We start from the raw sequence: 20,890 nt of genomic DNA, 5'->3' as shown, positions 1-20,890 counted from the left end.
CTTAACCACCAGACCACCAGGGAAGTCCCGAGGCCAGCCTTAATACCAAAACCAGAAAAATACATTACAAAAAAAGAAAACTACACAATATCTCTTATGAACATAGGTGCAAATATTCTCAACAGAATCAAATCCAACAAAGTATAAAAAGAATTATATATCATAAACAAGTGAGACTTATTTCAAATAAGCAATGATGGTTAAGCATTTGAAAAATCCATTAATGTCAACAAGTTAAAGAAGAAATATGAAATGGTCATATCAATAGATGTGGAAAAAGCATCTGACAAAACCCAAAAGCCATTTATGATTTTTTTTAAACTCTCAGAAAACTAGGAATAGAGGGGAATATTTTTAATTTGATTAAGAATATCTACAATAAACCTACAGCCAACATCACACTTAATGGCGAGAAACCATATGCTTTGATGCTCAGATTGAGAACAAGCAAGAATGTTCCCTCTCATCACTCCTATTCAACCTCATACTGGAAGTCCTAGATAATGCAATGAGACAAGAAAAGGAAATAAAAGGGATACAGATTGGGAAGGAAAAAATAAAACCTTTATTTGAGATGACATAATTGTCTATGTAGGAAATCCCAGAGATGAATTTGAATAAAACAAACAAACAAAAAACACTTCTTGAACTAATAAGCAATTATAGCAACAGTGCAGGAAACAAGATGAATATACAAAAATTAATTGCTTTCTTACATGAAGGTAAAGAACTATTAGAATTTGAAATTAAAAACACAATACCATTTACATTAGCACTGAAAAAATTAAATACTTATGTACAAGTCTTTAAAAATGTATAAAATCTATATGAAAAGAACTATAAAACTCCAATGAAAGATATCAAAGATCTAAATAAATAGATATTCCATGCACATGAATAGGAAGACTCAATACTGTTAAGATGTCAGTTCTTCCCAACTTGATCTACAGAATCAACACAATTCCAATCAGTATGCCAGCAAGTTATTGTGTGGATTTCGACAGACTGATTCTAAATTTTAAATAGAAAGGTGAAAGACCCAGAATAGCCAATACAATATTAAAGAACAAGCTCAGAGAACTGATACTACCACCTTAAAGACTTACTATAAAGCTACAGTAACCAAGACAGCATGGTATTGACAAAAAAACAGACAAATAGATCAACAGAACAGAATAGATAGCTGAGAAAAGGATCCACACAATGTAATCAATTAATTTCTAACAAAGGAACAATGGCAATTGAATGGAGAAAGGCTAATCTTCAACAAAGGACACTAAAACAACTGGCCACTCGTGTATGAAGAAATAAACAGAGACACAAATCTTATACCTTTCACAAAAATTAACTGAAAATGGATCACAGATCTAAATGTAAATTGCAAAACTATAAAATTCCTAAAAGATAACATAAGAGATAATCTAGGTGACCTTCAGTTGAACAATTACTTCTTAGATATAATACCTAAAGCACAATCCATGAAGGAAAAATTGAAATTTGGGCTTCATTAAAATTAAAACTGCTCTGTGAAAGATACTGTTAAAAGAATGAAAAGTTAAGACACAGACTAGAAAAAACTCTTTGCAAAACACATATGTGATAAAGGACTGGTATCCAAAATATACAATCAACTCTTAAAACTAAAAAGCAAGAAAACAAACAATTTTAAAAATGAGGGAATCCCCTGGTGATCTGGTGGTTAGGACTCGACGCTTTCACCGCTGTGGGCCCGGGTTCAATCCCTGGTTGGGGAACTAAGATCCCACAAGCCATGCAGCATAGCCAAAAAGAAAAAATGAGCCAAAAATGTGAACACACACTTCACCAAAGAAGATATACAGATGACAAATATGCATATGAAAAGAAGCTCACCAAAACATGTCATCAGGGAATTACAAGGTAAAACAAAGAGATACTACTACATACCTATTAGAATGGCTAAAACCCAAAACACTGACTACCCCAAATGTTGGCCAGGATGTGGAATAACAGGAAATCTCATTAGTTGCTGGTGGAAATGCAAAATGGTACAACCATTTTGGAAGATGCTTTGGCAATTTCTGACAAAACTAAACATACTCTTAACATACAGTGTAGCAACTGCACTCCTTGGTATTTACCCAAATAAGTTGGAAACTTCTGTCCACACAAAAATCTGCACATTAATGTTTAGTGCAGCTTTATTCATAATTGCGAAAACTTTAAAGTAACCAAGATGTCTTTCAATAGATGATAAAGAAACTGTGGTACACCCACATAATGGAGTATCATTCAGCAATAAAAACAAAGGACAGTGGGGGAGTCTGTGCATGTGTAGGGGCAGGGGATATACGGGAACTGTCTGTATGTTCTGCTCAATTTAGCTGTGAACCTAAAGTTACTCTAAAAAATAGTCTTTCTAAAAAAAAAAAATTTTTTTTAAAGAAACGAGCTAACAAGCCACAAAAAGACACTCTGATGAACATAAAAGCATACAGCTAAGTGAAAGAAGCCAATCTGAAAAGGCTGTATGATTCCAAGTATAAGACAATATGATTTAAAAACAAAAAATATGGGGACTTCCTTGATGGCACAGTCATTAAGAATCCACCTGCCAATGCAGGGGACACGGGTTCGAGCCCTGGTCCGGGAAGATCCCACGTGCCGCAGAGCAACTAAGCCCATGCACCACAACTACTGAGCCTGTGCTCTAGAGCCCACGAGCCACAACTACTGAGCCTGCGAGCCACAACTACTGAAGCCCATGCACCTAGAGCCCATACTCACAACAAGAGAAGCCACCACAATGAGAAGCCCGCGCACCACAATGAAGAGCAGCCCCCACTCGCCACAGCTAAAAGAAAGCCCGAGCGCAGCAACGAAGACCCAACGCAGCCAGAAATAAATAAATAAATAAATAAAATTTTAAAACTACGGAGCTTTTCACGCAGATGGCGCCAAAGGCAAAGAAAGAAGCCCCTGCACCTCCCAAAGCCAAAGCCAAAGCCAAAGCAAAAGCTTTGAAGGCCAAGAAAGCACTGTTGAAAGGTATTCACAGCCACAAAAAAAAGAAGATCTGGACGTGGTGACCTTCCGACGGCCCAAAACACTGCAGCTCAAGAGGCAGCACAAATATCCTCAGAAGAACACCCCTAGAAGAAACAAGCTTGACCACTATGCCATGATCAAGTTCTCCCTCACCACCAAGTCAGCCATGAAGAAAACAGAAGACAACAACACACTGGTGTTCATTGTGGATGGCAAGGCCAACAAACACCAAATTAAACAGGCTGTGAAGAAGCTCTGACGTTGACATGGCCTGATGGAAAGAAGAAGGCATATGTTCTACTGGCTCCTGACTATGATGCTTTGGAGTAGCCAACAAAATTGGGATCATCTAAACTGAGTCCAGCTAGCTAATTCAAAACATAAAAGTTTTCACTGTAAATAAAAAAAATTAGAGATATTAAAAAGATCAGTGGAGAACAAGAAATTTTTAGAACAGTGAAATTATCCTGAATTACACTGTAATAGTGGATACACGTCATCATACATTTCTCAAAACACATAGAATATACTATACAAAAAGTGAACCCTAATATAAACTACGGACTTCAGTTAATAATATATCAGAGGTGTTCCAGTTCACGATGATGATGTAGGTAGTGTCCTGAATTCACTTCCTCCCATGGACACACCAAATCTACAGCTACATACAGAACAACTCCCTCTGAAAGAAATCCAGAAACTAGCTGAGCAACTCTTATCACACAAATGAGAAAAAACCCACATCAAAACTGGTAGGAGGGGCTTCCCTGGTGGGCAGTGGTTGAGAATCCGCCTGCCGGTGCAGGGGACATGGGTTTGATCCCTGGTCCGGGAAGATCCCACATGCTGTGGAGCAACTAAGCCTGTGCACCACAACTACTGAGCCTGTGCGCCTAGAGCCCGTGCTCCGCAACAAGAGAAGCCACCGCAATTAGAAGCCCGCGCACCACAACGAAGAGTAGCCCCCGCTCGCCGCAACTAGAGAAAGCCTGCGCGCAGCAAGGAAGACCCAACGCAGCCATAAATAAATAAATAAATAAATAAATAAATAAATTTATTTTAAAAACTGGTAGGAAATAGATGGAGAGATATACCATGTTCCTGGATTGGAAGAATCAACACTGTGAAAATGACTCTACTACCCAAACCAACCTACAGATTCAATGCAATCCCTATCAAACTACCACTGGCATTTTTCACAGAACTAGAACAAAAAATTTCACAATTTGTATGGAAACACAAAAGACCCCGAATAGCCAAAGCAATCTTGAGAACGAAAAATGGAGCTGGGGGAATCAGGCTCCCTGACTTCAGACTATATTACAAAGCTACAGTAATCAAGACAGTTTGGTACTGGCACAAAAACAGAAATATAGATCAATGGAACAGGATAGAAAGCCCAGAGATAAACCCACACACATATGGTCACCTTATCTTTGATAAAGGAGGCAAGCATATACAGTGGAGAAAAGACAGCCTCTTCAATAAGTGGTGCTGGGAAAATTGGACAGCTACATGTAAAAGTATGAAATTAGAACACTCCCTGACACCATGCACAAAAATAAACTCAAAATGGATTAAAGACCTAAGTGTAAGGCCAGACACTATCAAACTCTTAGAGGAAAACATAGGCAGAACACTCTATGACATACATCACAGCAAGATTCTTTTTGACCCAGCTCCCAGAGAAATGGAAATAAGAACACAAATAAACAAATGGGACCTAATGAAACTTAAAAGCTTTTGCACAGCAAAGGAAACCATAAACAAGACCAAAAGACAACCCTCAGAATGGGAGAAAATATTTGCAAATGAAGCAACTGACAAAGGATTAATCTCCAAGATCTACAAGCAGCTCATGCAGCTCAATAACAAAAAAACGAACAACCCAATCCAAAAATGGGCAGAAGACCTAAATAGACATTTCTCCAAAGAAGATATACAGATTGCCAACAGACACATGAAAGAATGCTCAACATCATTAATCATTAGAGAAATGCAAATCAAAACTACAATGAGATATCATCTCACACCGATCAGAATGGCCATCATCAAAAAATCTAGAAACAATAAATGCTGGAGAGGGTGTGGAGGAAAGGGAACACTCTTGCACTGTTGGTGGGAATGTAAATTGATACAGCCACTATGGAGAACAGTAGGGAGGTTCCTTAAAAAACTAAAAATTGAACTACCATACGACCCAGCAATCCCACTACTGGGCATATACCCTGAGAAAACCATAGTTCAAAAAGAGTCATGTACCAAAATGTTCATTGCAGCTCTATTTACAATAGCCAGGACATGGAAGCAACTTAAATGTCCATCAACAGATGAATGGATAAAGAAGATGTGGCACATATATACAATGGAATATTATTCAGCCATAAAAAGAAATGAAATGGAGGTATTTGTAATGAGGTGGATGGAGTTAGAGTCTGTCATACAGAGTGAAGTAAGTCAGAAAGAGAAAAACAAATACAGTATGCTAACACATATATACGGAATCTAAGGGAAAAAAAAAAAAGGCCATGAAGAACCTAGTGGCAAGACGGGAATAAAGACACAGACCTACTAGAGAATGGACTTGAGGATATGGGGAGGGGGTGGGGTGAGATGTGACAGGGTAAGAGAGTGTCATGGACATATATACACTACCAAATGTAAAATAGATAGTTAGTGGGAAGCAGCCACATAGCACAGGGAGATCAGCTCGGTGCTTTGTGACCACCTAGAGGGGTGGGATGGGGAGGGTGGGAGGGAGGGAGATGCAAGAGGGAAGAGATATGGGAACATATTGTATGTGTATAACTGATTCACTTTGTTATAAAGCAGAAGCTAACACACCATTGTAAGGCAATTATACTTCAATAAAGATGTTTTTAAAAAAAAAAAAAAACTGGTAGGAGAGGCTGAGACATAATCTCTCCATAAACACCATCCCCAGCAGATCAGAACACAGCCAGAAAGGAACTCACAACTCTCAGCTTTTCCCTAAGGAGCAATGGGTTTGCACCCCACATTTGGCACCCCAACTTTTAAGATTATCACCAAGGAGATAGGCCCCCAAAACATTTAGCTTTAAAAGGCAACAGAACTTGCATCTAAATATAAGACCCATAAGGCTTTGGCATACTAAGACACAGTTCTTAAAAGGCTCACATGGACTCACCATGGCTAACCCTCCAGGACCCAGAATAGAGGCAGCAGACTAAAATGCACCCAGTCTTTCTATAAAAGAGGCCTATTTGTTTATCTCAAAATCTGCAGTATGAAGGGCAGGCTTCTAATTTAACATGCATCCCAGGTCCAACTGCAACACTCTCCAGAGACCATGGAGGCAGGTAGGCACCATCTCTGAGCTCTCCCTCTACCTCCAGGTTGCCCTTATCTCCCAAAAAGGAGCTTATGCACAAGACTGGCACACCAGTTTTTGCAGCTGCTGCCCAGGGGATACCCCTTAATCACCTGGCTCTGGTGGCCAATGGGGCATATGCTCGTAAGTCCCACAGGACTAAACCTAAGAGCAGAACAGTTTTTAACCAGCTATTCCCCCAGGTTACAGCACAGAGCAAACAAACAGAAACACCTGTCTGCCAGTCTTACTCTGAAAGAGGTATAGCTGTGTACGTTTTTTTTTTTGGCTGCGTTGGGTCCTTGTTGCTGCACACGGGCTCTTTCTCTAGTTGCAGCGAGCAGGGGCTTCTCCTTGTTGCAGTGCACGGGCTTCTCACTGCAGTGGCTTCTCTTTGTTGCGGAGCATGGGCTCAGTAGTTGTGGCTTGTGGGCTCTAGAGCACAGGCTCAGGAGTTGTGGTGCACGGGCCTAGTTGCTCCACAGCATGTGGGATCCTCCTGGACCAGGGCTCGAACCCACGTCCCCTGCATTGGCAGGCGGATTCTTAACCACTGCACCACCAGGGAAGTCCCTAGCTGTGTACTTTAAAAGCTGCTGCCTGGGGTTCTGGCTTCCAATCAGCCTGCATCTAGGTGCTAAGATCCTCCCCCTTGGGATACAGACAGGTCTTGTCACACTCTCAACTACTGGAAGCCACTAAAAACAAAGAAGACTGCTTGGACAATCACAGAGGTCTAAGAAACAATGAAGGGTTAGGACAGGATTAAAGGATAAGGTTCAGGTCCTATATAAGATCAGTCCTTCAAGACTGAGAGAGGTGGCTGTTTTATCTAATGCATGGAAACTAACCAGAGAATGAAGGAAAATAAAGCAGAAAAATACATTACAAATGAAAGAGCACGATAAAACCTCAGAAAAAAACACCTTAATGACTGGAAATAAGTGATCTACCTGATAAATAGTTCAAAAAATTAGTCATAAAGATGCTCACCAAAGTCAAAAGACCAATGCGTGAACAAAATGAAAATTTCAACGAAAAGAAAAGAAAGTACCAAACAAATCACAGAACTGAAGAATATTAATAATTGAACTGAAAAATTCAACAGAGAGATCAACAGTAAGCTAGATGACATGAAAGAAAGGATCAGTGAACTCAAAGACAGGGCAGTAGAATTCATCCAATCAAAGGATCAAAAAAAGAATAAAAAGAGTGAGCATATACTAAGGGACTTATAAGACAACATAAAGGAGAACAATACTCACATAATAGGAGTACCAAAAAGAGAAGGCGGGGCAGAAAACTTATTTAAAGAAATACTGGTTGAAAACTTCCCTAACCTGTGGAAGGAAACCAACATCCACAGTCAGGAAGCCCAGAAAGTTCCAAATTAGATGCATCTATAGAGACCCACACCAAGACACATTATAATTAAATTGTAAAATGTTAAAGACGAGGAGACAATCTAAAAAGCAACAAGAGAAAAAACAACTTCTTATATACAAGCGAACCCCCATAAGACTATCAGCAGATTTTTCAGCAGAAACTATACAGGCCAGAAGGGAGTGTTTCAATATATTCAAAGTGCTGAAAGAAAAAAAAACTGCCAACCAAGGACACTCTACCCAGCAAAGTTGTCCTCCAAGACTGAAGGAGAGATAAAGAGCTCCAGACAAGCAAAAGGTAAAGTTCCAGACAAACACCACTAGACCTGCCACACATGAAATGTTGAAGGGCTTTCCTTAAGCCAAAAAGGGAACTAATTAGTTACAAGAAAACTAATTTCATTTATATGAAAGTATAAATCAGAGTGGAAATAAGTGACTAGAGACTAAAGAGATAATAGGAAAGATCAATGAAACTAAGAGCTGTTTTTTGAAAAGATAACCCAAAAATGGCCTTTAGCTAGGCACAAGAAAAAAGGAGAGAGAACTCACAAAACAAAAACATCAAAAATAGAGAGGAGATATGACTACTGATCACAGAACTATAAAGGATCATAAGAGACTACTCTGAATTATACTCCAACAAATTGGACAACCTATAAGAAATGAATAAATTTCTAGAAACATAACCTACTAAGACTGAATCATGAAGAAAGAGAAAATATGAACAGAACAATTACTAGTAACACGACTGAATCAGTAATCAAAAACCTCACAACAAACAAAAGTCCAGGACCAGATGGATTCCCTGGTGAAGTCTATCAAACATTTAAAGAAGAATTATTACTAATCCTTCTCAAACTCTTCCAAAAAACAGAGGAGGAGGAAACACTCCCGAACTCATTTTATGAGGCCATCATTACCCTAATACCAAAACCAGATAAGGACACTACAAGAGAATTACAGGCCAATATCCCTGATGAACACAGATGCAAAAATCCTCAACAAAATATTAGCAAACTAAATTCAACAACACATTAAAAGGTTCACACACCATGAACAAGTCAGATTTATTCCACGGATGCAAAAATGGTTCAACATCCACAAATCAATCAATGTGATACATCACATTCATCAAATGAATGATGAAATCATATCATCATATCAAAAGATGCAGAAAAAGCATTTGGCAAAATTCAACATCCATTCACAATAAAAACTCTCAACAAGGCAGGTAGAGAGGGAACATACCTCAATTATGTATGACAGGACATGTATAACAGGCCCACAGCTCATGTCATACTCAACAGTAAAAAGCTGAAAGCTTTTCCTCTAAGATCAGGAACAAAACAAAGATGGCCACTCTCACCACTTTTATTCAACAGAGTACTAGAAGTCCTAGCCAGAGCAATTAGGCAAGAAAAAGAAATAAAAAGTATCCAAATTTGAAAAAAAGTAAAACTGTCTCTATTTGCAGATGACAAGATATCATACATAGAAAACCCTAAAGATCACACCAAACTGTTACAACTAATCAACAAATTCAGTACAGTTGCAGGATACAAAATCAACATACAAAAAACAACTGCATTTCTACACACTAACAATAAACTACCTGAAAGAGAAATTAAGAAAACAATCCCATTTACAACTGCAGTAAAAAGAATAAAATATCTAGGAATAAACAACCCATTCACTGAAAACTGTAAGACACTGATGAAAGAAATTGAAAAGATACAAATAAATGGAAACATATGCCATACTCATGGACTGGAAGAATTAATAATGATAAAATGGCCATACTACCCAAAGCAACTTACAGATTCATGCAATCCCTATCAACATTCCAACAGTATTTTTCACAGAAATGGAACAAACAATCTTAAAATTTGTTTGGAACCACAAAAGACCCTGAATAGCCAAAGCAATCTTAAGAAGAACAAAGCTGGAGACACCACACGTCCTGATTTCAAACTATATTACAAAGCTATAGTAATCAAAACAGTATGGTACTGGCATAAAAACACAAAAATAGATCAACTGAACAGACTAGAGAGAGCAGAAATAAATCTACACATATATGGTCAATTAATTTGTGATAAAGAACCCAAGAATATACAGTTGGGAAAAGACAGTCTCTTCAATAAATTATGCTGGGAAAACTGAACAGCCATATGCAAAAGAATGAAACAGGACGACTATCTTACACCATACACAAAAATCAACTCAAAATGGACTGACTGACTTGAACATAAAACCTGAAGCTATAGAACTCCTAAAGATAACATAAAGGGTAAGCTCCTTGATATCAGTGTCTTAACAATGATTTTTTGGATCTGACACCTAAGCAAAGGCAATAAAAACAAAATAAACAAGTGAGACTACATCAACCTAAAAATGTCTGCACAGCAAAGGAAACCGTCAACAATATGAAAAACCAATCTACAGAATTGGAGAAATTATTTCTGAAACATATAACTGATAGGAGGCTAACATCCAAAATATATAAAGAACTTATACAACTCAATAGCAAAAACAAAAGATCTAATTTAAAAATGGGCAGATCTGAATAGACATTTTTCCAAAGAAGACATACATATGGCCAACAGGTACATGAAAAGGGGCTCAACATCACTAAACACCATGGAAATGCAAATCAAAACCACAATGAACTACCTCCTCACACCTGGTAGAATGGCCATTATCAAAAAGACAAGACATAAAAAGAGGAGGCAAGGATGAGGAGAGGGACTTCCCTGGTGGTCCAGTGGTTAAGAATCCACCTTGTGGGACTTCCCTGGTGGTGCAGTGGTTAAGAATCTGCCTGCTAATGCAGGGGACACGGATTCAATCCCTGGTCCAGGAAGATCCCACATGCCGCGGAGCAACTAAGCCCATGTGCCACAACTACTGACTCTGCACTCTAGAGCCCACGAGCCACAACTACTGCAGCCCAGGTGCCTAGAGCCTATGCTCTGCAACAATAGAAGCCACCACAATGAGAAACCTGCCCACTGCAACAAAGAGTAGCCCCCGCTAGCCACAACTAGAGGAAAAAGCCCGCACGCAGCAATGAAGACCCAACGCAGCCATAAATAAATAAATATGTTAATTTATAAATTTATTAAAAAAAAAAGAATCCACCTTCCAATGCAGGGGACGCAGGTTTGAGCCCTGGTCGGGGAGCTAAGATCCTACATGCTGCAGGACAGCTAAGCCTGTGCGCCGCAACTAATGAGCACACATGCTCTGGAGCCCGCGTGTCACGAGAGAGCCCACATGCTACAACGACTGAGCCCGCGCGCCACAACTAGAGAGAAGCCCGTGTGCTGCAACAGAAGATCCCGCGTGCCACAACTAAGACCTGACACAGCCAAATAAATATTTCAAAAGAAAAAAAAGGATGAGGAGAAAATGGAACCCTTGTGCACTGCTTGCGGGAATGTAAACTGGTAGAGACGCTATGGAAAATAGTATGGAGGTTCCTCAAAAAACTTTTTAAAAACCACCATATGATCCAGCAATTCCATTTCCACTTCTGGGTATTTTTCCTTAGAAAACAAAATCACTACCTGAAAAAAAAATTATCGGCAACTCCACTTTCACTGCAACATTATTTACAATAGCCAGGACGTGTAAACAATCTAAGTGTCCATCAATGGATGAACGGATAAACAAAATGTGGTATGTGTATATATATATATATATACACACATATATACATACACACACACTTTAATGGAATGTTATTCAACCATAAAAAAAGAAGGAAATCTTGCCATTAGCAATAACATGGGTAGACTGTCAGGGCATTATACTATGTGAAATAAGTCAGACAGAGAAAAACAAACATTGTATGATCTCACTTACATGTGGAATTTTTTTTGAATCTTAATTCATTGATACAGAGAACAGATTTGTGATTGCCAGAGGCAGGGGTTGAGAGTTGGACGAAGTGAGTGAAGATGGCCAAAAGGTAAAAATGTCCAGTTATAAGTCCTGGGGACATAATATACAGCATGGCGAATCAGTTAACAAAACTATACTACACATTTGAAACCTGCTAAGAGAGTAGATCTTAAAGGTCTCATCATGAGAAAAAAAAACTGTAACTATGTATGGTAATGTATGTTAACTAAACTTACTAAACTTACTGTGGCAATAATTTTGCAATTTAAATATATATCAATCATTATGGCTTTCAGAGACGGTGAAGCCGGGGGAGCTCCTGGCTGGGAGAAGGACGTCAGATCTCACTGTCCTCCCAGCCTTTCAACCCTCCTCCAAAGCCCCTAGATAAAATGGTTTGATCCCCTAAATAAATAAATAAATAAATATCATCATGTTGTACACCTAAAACTAATACAGTGTTACATGTCAATTACATCTCAATATTAAAAAAATGTATCAGTATTTGACTCATCAATTGTAACAAATGTACCACATTAATGCAAGATGTTAATAATAAGGAAACTGTGTGTGAGGATAGGGAAGGGCAGAATGAATATATGGGTACTGTTTGTACTATCCCTTCAATTTTTTGGTAAACCTGAAACAACTCTAAAAAATAGTCTATTATTTTAAAAACTAAGTAAACTGACAGCACCAAGTGCTGGTAAAGTTACAGAGCATCCAGAAATCCCATACATTGCTGGCGGGAATGTAAAATGGTATTCTGGAAATCAGTTTGGCAGTTAAACATACACTTACATATGACTCAGGAATCCCACTCATAGGTATTTGCCCTAGACAAATTTAAAAACTTCTGCTCACAAAAAAGACCTATATACAAATATGTATAGCATCTTTATTCCTAACTGCCAAAAACTGTAAACAACCCATATGTCCTTCAGTGGTTAATGTGGGAATGGATAAACAAACTATCGATATATACAACATGGATGAATCTCAATGGCATTACACTACGTGAAAAAGCCACTCTCAAAACATTAAAAAATTACATACTCCATGATTGCATTCATGTGACAGTCTGGAAAATACAGAACTACAGGTAGAGAAAACAACAATGTTACCATGGGTTAGGGATGGGGATAGGGAGTAACTACAAAGGGGACAGCACCAGGGAATTTTTTGGAGTGACAGAACTGTACAGTATCTTCACTGTGATGATAGTCATATGAGTCTATACAGATCTTGTAACTCATAGGACTGTAAACCAAGAAAAAAACCCGATAAATATATACAAATACACACACACACACCCCTTTATAACGGTGGTGGCTGCAAAAATGTATACCTTTGTCAAAATTCAGAGAACACTTAAAATGGATTAATTTAATTATATGTAAATTAATTGCCAATAAAATATATTTTTAAAAGGGCAAAAAATATGAACAGACACTTCACAAAAAAAGAAAACATACAACAGCTAATCAACATATGAAAATATTTTAACACCATTACTCACCAGGGCAAAGCAAATTAAAACCATTAAAACCAATCCCAGGGCTTCCCTGGTGGCGCAGTGGTTGAGGGTCTGCCTGCCAATGCAGGGGACACGGGTTCGAGCCCTGGTCTAGGAAGATCCCACGTGCCGCGGAGCAACTAGGCCCATGAGCCACCATTACTGAGCCTGCACGTCTGGAGCCTGTGCTCCGCAACAAGAGAGGCCGCGATAGTGAGAGGCCCGTGCACCGCGATGAAGAGTGGCCCCCGCTTGCCACAGCTAGAGAAAGCCCTCGCACAGAAGCGAAGACCCAGCACAGCCATAAATAAATAAATAAATAAATAAAATTTAAAAAAAAAAACCAATCCCAAAAGTCCATCAACAGAAGAATTAGATAAATAAATTGTGTTATACTCATATAACAGAATATTACTTAGCAGTAAAAAGAAACAAACTGGGCTTCCCTGGTGGCACAGTGGTTAAGAATCTGCCTGCCAATGCAGGAGACACAGTTTCGAGCCCTGGTCCAGGAAGATCCCACATGCCATGGAGCAACTAAGCCCATGCACCACAACTACTGAGCCTGCACTCTAGACACCACAAGCCACAACTACTGAGCCCACATGCCAAAACTACTGAAGCCCACGTGCCTAGAGCCTGCACTCTGCAACAAGAGAAGCCACCACGATGAGAAGCCCACGCACCACAACAAAGAGTAGCCCCCGCTCACAGCAACTGCTGATAGATAGAAAACAGGAATGAGTTTCAACAACATTTTACTAAGCAAAAGAAGGCAAACACAAAAGAGTATACACTATACGAATAGGCAAAACTATCTTACAAATATAGAAATCAGAAAATTGGTTGTCAGGAACAGCGTGGGAATAGGGACAGCGGGCAAAGAGAAGATACAATGGTAAGGGGCATAAGGGAACTTTCAAGGCACACAACAATGCTCTATTTCACTGAGATATTGGTTGCATATGTTACATTAGTCAAAGCTCATCCAATTATACACCTAAGATCTGTGCAGCCTGCTTTATATAATTGTATCTCAGTTAATATCAAAAATAAACAAGTAAGTTAAAATTCTGCTAAAGATTATGGAGAGTGGCATTTATCCCTTTTTCTTTCATTGAAACCTACGGCGTGTGGGAGAATCAACAAAGCAAGATTTTGGTACTGCCTCAAACCCTACAAACTATGAAGCACACTTAACACATACCGTTAAGTCTAAAGCAACATGGGAGCAAGGTAAAGCTGACACATTTGCCACTTCAAATCTCAAACAGGATGTAGATTTTCCAAAAGTTAAGTATCACTATCTTAAGGAACACATGCAACTAGAGTGGGAAACTAGTCATAGGAAAAGAAAATATGTCTCTGAGGAAGCCTTGTTTCACTCAGTGGATAGAGAGAAATAGGAGAAAATAAGCCATTACTTCTCAGGAGAAGGAGATTGCTGAAATGAAAAGGAGTTAAGGCAAGAGAAGACGGCAGGTTATATAACATAGAGACTTAATACCAAAAGAGCTCTCTGGGGACTTCCCTGGTGGCACAGTGGTTAACAATCCGCCTGCCAATGTAGGGGATATGGGTTCGAGCCTGGTCCGGGAAGATCCCACATGCCACGGAGCAACTACTAAGTCCATGTGCAACAACTACTGAGCCTGCGCTCTAGAGCCCGCGAACCATAACTACTGAGCCCTCATGCCACAACTACTGAAGCCCACATGCCTAGAGCCCATGCTCCGCAACAAGAGAAGCCACTGCAGTGAGAAGCACGCACACCACAACAAAGAGTAGCCCCCACTCACCGCAACTGGAGAAAGCCCGCACATAGCAATGAAGACCCAACGCAGCCAAAAATAAATAAATAAAATAAATAAATTTATTTTTAAAAAAAGAGTTCTCTGGTGATCCACGTCTGCCTCTTGAAGGCCAAATACTAAAGGAAGATTATATGACCCAAGGGTAAAGGAAAAAACACATTTAGTAAGATACTTCTTAAGAAAACAAACCCAACAAAAAGCATCCATCTACTTCCAAGAGACTGTGTGTGTGTGTGTGTGTATTTAAAATGATATATATATATCTTATTTTTACTCCATTCAGTATTCTAAAACATAAAGTAAAATATATAAATGCAGAGATAAAATTTTCTTAAAATAATGTATTTTGGGGACTTCCTTGGTGGTCCAGTCGTTAAGAATTTGCCTTCCAATGCAGGGGAAGCGGGTTCAATCCCTGGTCCAGGAACTAAGATCCTACATGCCATGGGGCAAGTAAGCCTACGCGCTGCAACTACTGAGCCACGTGTCACAACCAGAGAGCCCACGGACCGCAACAAAAGATTCCACCATAACTAAGACCCAATGCAACCAAAAATAAAGAAATAAATATTTTTAAAAAAAGAAAGCTTAAAAAAATAATAATGTATTTTTTTTCTTCTACTGGCAACAATTTTACTGCCTGATAATATCCAGTACTAGTAAACCTGTAGAAATATGGGAGCTCTCAATGGTGGCAATATAAATTGGTGCAAATCTTCTGCGAGACAATTTTGCAATATTCATTAAAATTTAATATACAAACTTCCTTAGACCCAGTAATCCCACTCAAAAATGGTTCCCTGTTTACGAAAAATGAAGGTCTTGCAATATTGTTTCTGTCAGCAAAACTCTAGAAACAACCAAATTGTCTAATATCAGTGTACTAAGTGAATAAATTATTGTATATAGTATATTTTTGGAGTATTGCAAAGCCAATAAAAAATGCATAAAAGAGATAGATCTAAATGTGTTAAAATAGAAGAAAAAAATTTAACAATATTACTAACTAAAAACAGCAAAACACAGAACAAGATGTATTTTATGATCCCTCTTAAGCAATGATCAAAAAATAATATAGAGTCGTATGGGGGCAATATGCTTTCTTTTCCTTGAAAGGAATGAAAAAAAAACTGTCAGTAGTGACTGCATTTAGGAAATAGCCCCATTTATTATTTCCCTTTTTTGTACCCTGTATAAAAAGCAAATGCATTATTTAATTATTAAATTTTTAAATAATGTTAGGGAATTCCTTGGCGGTCTAGTGCTTAGGACTCCGTGCTTTCACTGCTGAGGGCATGTGTTCAATCCCTGGTCAGGGAACTAAGATCCTGCAAGCCATGCAGCGCGGCCAAAATAAATAAGCGCGGCCAAAATAAATAAATATATAAATAATGTTAAAGCAACTAATACTAACAACAAATCTTTCCTCTGAGAACAAGTTATAATAAATGGTTAATTTTTCTTGTCTGTAACATAAAAACACATATATTCAAGGTGACTTAAAGTCTGTTATCCTAAAATTCTCCTGTTATAAGCTGAACTGTCTCTGCCAAAATTCATATGTTGACGTCCTAACCTTTAATATGACTGTATGTGGCGATAGGGCCTTTACATAGGTAATGAAGTTTAAATGAGGTCATAAGGGTGGGACCCTAATCCTATAAGACTAGTGTCCTTATAAGAAGAGGAAGAAACTCCAGGGATGTGGGTGCACAGAAAAGAGGCCATATGAGGACACAGCAAGAAGATAGCCATCTGTAAGCCAAGTAAAGAGGCCTTAGTGAAATGAACCCTGTCAGCACCTTGATTTGGACTTCTAGCCTCCAGACCTGTGATAAAATAACTTTCTGTTGTTTAAGTCATCTGACCTGTGGTCTTTTGTTATGTTAGCCCTAGTAGACTAATACGTATATCCTCAAACGGAGAATTAGAAAATCTTAGAAAAATTCTATTTTTAAAACCTTGACCATGAGTTGTGCCAGTCAAGAAAAAAAAAACTTATAAAGTGCTATCTTAAGCTTTATTCATGAAAACTCAATAGTAATACTTAATAGTGATAAAATTAGTCCAGATTTATAATCAGTATATCTTTTAGGATATAGTTGTGTTGGGCTGGGATGAATTGGGAGATTGAGATTGACATCTGGGTCAATCTATTTCATACGCTGCTGCGTATGAAATAGATAACTAGTGAGGACCTGCTGTATAGCACAGGGAACTCTACTTGGTGCTCTGTGGTGACCTGGGTGGGAGGAAATCCAAAAGGGAGGGGATATGTGTATACATATGGCTGGTTCACTTTGCTGTGCAGCAGGAGCTAGCACAACATTGTAAAGCAACTGTACCCCAATAAAAAATAAATATTTAAAAAAAAAATATATATATATATATATACACACACACACACACATATAGTTGTGTCACCCTTTAACATGTACCCTCTCAAATTTATAAAACGGAGAAAAGAGCAAAGGATTCTAATAAGCTTAATATTCTCATAAATTTAAAATACAATATATATTACAATAATGAGATTTAAATTCATGAAGGAAACAACCATGCATAATAAGATGTTCTTAGACTTAAACTGAAAAAGACCCTAACCTCAAAGCATCACTTCAACATCTGCCAGAAATAAATTTAAAACCTGCAATTAGAAAACAAAAAAAAGGACATATAAGAAAATAAAAATTCAGCTTTATTAAATTATTTTAACCATACCAAGTAACACCACATACTTAAAAGGAAATAGTTTTTATTTACCCCCTGCAAAGAAAGATCCCAGCGTTCTGAGCTTCTGAGTTTGGACAATGGTGACTTAACACAAACATCCTCTGGTTTTGCATTTAACATCTTTTTTATCTGAAACCAGAATGAGAAAATAACCAGTTTAACTGAAATATAAATAAGAGCTGAATGAGCTAACAGAACCATTATATTACTTGCATTAATATTTCGGTATTAGTTTTAAAGAGTGATAAATTCAGTGCTTGGTTTATAGGCAGTCAAATATAATTTTATAAAAAGCCTCTCTCATTCAGTAAAAAAGTAGATAAAGTATCACAATAACTTTTTTTTTTTAACATCCTTATTGCAGGATATTTGCTTTACATTCTTGTGTTACTTTCTGCTATAAAACAAAGTGATCAGCTATACGAATACATATCCCCTCCCACCTTGTGTCTCCCTCCCACCCTCCCTATCCCACCTATCTAGGTGGTCACAATGCACCGAGCTGGTCTCCCTGTGCTATGTGGTTGCTTCCGACTAGCTGTCTCTATTACATTTGCTAGTGTATATATGTCAACGCCACTCTCTCACTTCGTCCCAGCTTACGCTTCCCCTTCCCTGTGTCCCCAAATCCATTCTCTACGTCTGTCTTTTTTCCTGTCCTGCCCCTAGGCTCTTCAGAACCTTTTTTTCTTAAACTTTCTATATATATGTGTCAGCATATGATATTGGTTTTTCTCTTTCTGACTTAACTTCACTCTCTATGACAGACTCTAGGTCCATCAACCTCACTACAAATAACTCAATTTCGTTTCTTTTTACGGCCAAGTATTATTCTATTGTGTATATGTGCCACATCTTCTTTATCCATTCATCTGTCTATGGACACTTAGGTTTCTTCCATGTCCTGGCTATTGTAAATAGAGCTACAATGAACATTGTGGTACATGACTCTTTTTGAATTATGGTTTTCTCAGGGTATATGCCCAGTAGCAGGACTGCTGGGTCATATGGTAGTTCTATTTTTAGTTTTTTTTTTTTTTTTTGCCCTTTGCAGTGGAAGGGCGAAGTCTTTCTTTTTTTTTTTTAAACTGAATTGCAGAGCATGAATTCGATTGTTTTTTTTATAGTTACTTTATTTTTATTTATTTATTTATTTTTGGCTGTGTTGGGTCTTCGGTTCGTGCGAGGGCCTTCTCTAGTTGCGGCAAGCGGCGGCCACTCTTCATCGCGGTGCGGAGACCGCTCTTCATCGCGGTGCGCGGGCCTTTCACTATCACGGCCCCTCCCATTGTGGGGCACAGGCTCCAGACGCGCAGGCTCAGCAGTTGTGGCTCACGGGCCCAGCTGCTCCGTGGCATGTGGGATCTTCCCAGACTAGGGCTCGAACTCGTGTCCCCTGCATTAGCAGGCAGATTCTCAACCACTGCGCCACCAGGGAAGCCCCTATTTTTAGTTTTTTAAGGAACCTCCATACTGTTCTCCATAGTGGCTGTATCAATTTACATTCCCACCAACAGTGCAGGAGGGTTCCCTTTTCTCCACACCCTCTCCAGCATTTATTGTTTGTAGATTTTTTGATGATAGCTATTCTGACTGGTGTGAGGTGATACCTCATTGTAGTTTTGATTTGCATTTCTCTAATGATTAGTGATGTTGAGCATCGTTTCATGTGTTTGTTGACAATCGGTATACATTCTAAGGAAAAATGTGTATTTAGGTCTTCCGCCCATTTTTGGATTGCTTTGTTTGTTTTTTTGATATTGAGCTGCATGAGCTGCTTGTATATTTTGAAGATTAATCCTTTGTCAGTTGCTACGTTTGCAAATATTTTCTCCCATTATGAGGGCTGCCTTTTCGTCTTATGGTTTCCTTTGCTGTGCAAAAGCTTTTATGTTTCATTAGATCCCATTTGTTTATTTTTGTTTTTATTTCCATTACTCTATGCGGTGGGTCAAAAAGGATCTTGCTGTGATTTAAGTCATAGTGTTCTATGTTTTCCTCTAAGAGTTTTATACTGTCTGGCCTTACATTTAGGTCTTTAATCCATTTTCAGTTTATTTTTGTGAATGGTGTTAGGGAGTGTTCTAATTTCATTCCTTTACATGTAGCTGTCCAGTTATCCCAGCACCACTTATTGAAGAGGCTGTCTTTTCTCCACTGTATATTCTTGCCTCCTTTATCAAAGATGAGGTGACCATATGTGTGTGGCTTTATCTCCGGGCTTTCTATCCTGTTCCACTGATTTATATTTGTTTTTCTGCCAGTACCATACTGTCTTAATTACTGTAGCTTTGTAGTATACTCTGAAGGCAGGGAGCCTGATTCCTCCAGCTCCGTTTTTCTTTCTCAAGATTGCTTTGGCTATTCGGAGTCTTTTGTGTTTCAAAACAAATTGTGAAATTTTTTGTTCTAGTTCTGTGAAAAATGCCATTGGCAGTTGTTGGGTTTTTTTTTTTAATTTATTATTTATTTATTTATTTTTGCTGTGTTGGGTCTTCGTTTCTATGCGAGAGCTTTTTCTACTTGCGGTGAGCGGGGGCCATTCTTCATCGTGGCACGCGGGCCTCTCACTGTTGCGGCCTCTCTTGTTGTGGAGCACAGGCTCCAGACGCGCAGGCTCAGTAGTTGTGGCTCACAGGCCTAGTTGCTCTGCGGCATGTGGGATCTTCCCAGACCAGGGCTCGATCCCGTGTCCCCTGCACTGGCAGGCAGACTCTCAACCACTGCGCCACCAGGGAAGCCTCCATTGGCAGTTTGATAGGGATTGCACTGAATCTGTAAATTGCTTTGGGTAGTATAGTCATTTTCACAATGTTGATTATTCCAATCCAAGAACATGATACATCTCTCCATCTGTTCGTATCATCTTTAATTTCTTTCATCAGTGCCTTACAGTTTTCTGCATACAGATCTTTTTTCTCCTTAGGTAGGTATGTTCCTAGGTATTTTATTCTTTTTGTTGCAATGGTAAATGGGAGTGTTTCCTTAATTTCTCATTTAGATTTATCATCATTAGTGTAAAGGAATGCAAGAGAGTTCTGTGCATTAATTTTGTATCCTGCTACATTACCAAACTCACTGATCAGCTCTAGTAGTTTTCTGGTAGCATATTTAGGACTCTCTATGTATATTATCATGTCATTTGCAAACAGTG

General features: G+C 38.7%; 1 protein-coding gene and 1 pseudogene across 10 annotated transcripts in view; one reads left to right on the top strand and one right to left on the bottom strand.

Annotated features, from left to right (window-relative positions):
- SENP7 (SUMO specific peptidase 7) overlaps positions 1 to 20,890 on the bottom strand; it is a 152,454-nt gene that overhangs the window by 103,763 nt on the left and 27,801 nt on the right. For 8 of the 10 annotated variants that reach the window (XM_057545771.1, XM_057545776.1, XM_057545773.1 and 5 more), the window contains one exon: positions 17,767 to 17,865. The exons of the other annotated variants lie outside the window; for them this stretch is intronic. In XM_057545771.1, the coding sequence (XP_057401754.1) occupies positions 17,767 to 17,865 (99 nt within the window). Of the gene's footprint in view, positions 1 to 17,766; positions 17,866 to 20,890 lie in introns of those variants that run through there. 10 annotated transcript variants of the gene reach the window in all.
- Positions 2,931 to 3,380, top strand: LOC103017004 (60S ribosomal protein L23a-like; annotated as a pseudogene).

This window comes from Balaenoptera acutorostrata, chromosome 4 (assembly GCF_949987535.1).
Source record: "Balaenoptera acutorostrata chromosome 4, mBalAcu1.1, whole genome shotgun sequence".
Taxonomy (NCBI): Eukaryota; Metazoa; Chordata; class Mammalia; order Artiodactyla; family Balaenopteridae; genus Balaenoptera; species Balaenoptera acutorostrata.
Note: the sequence above shows the minus strand (reverse complement) of the source record. Positions and strands in the feature narration are given on the sequence as shown.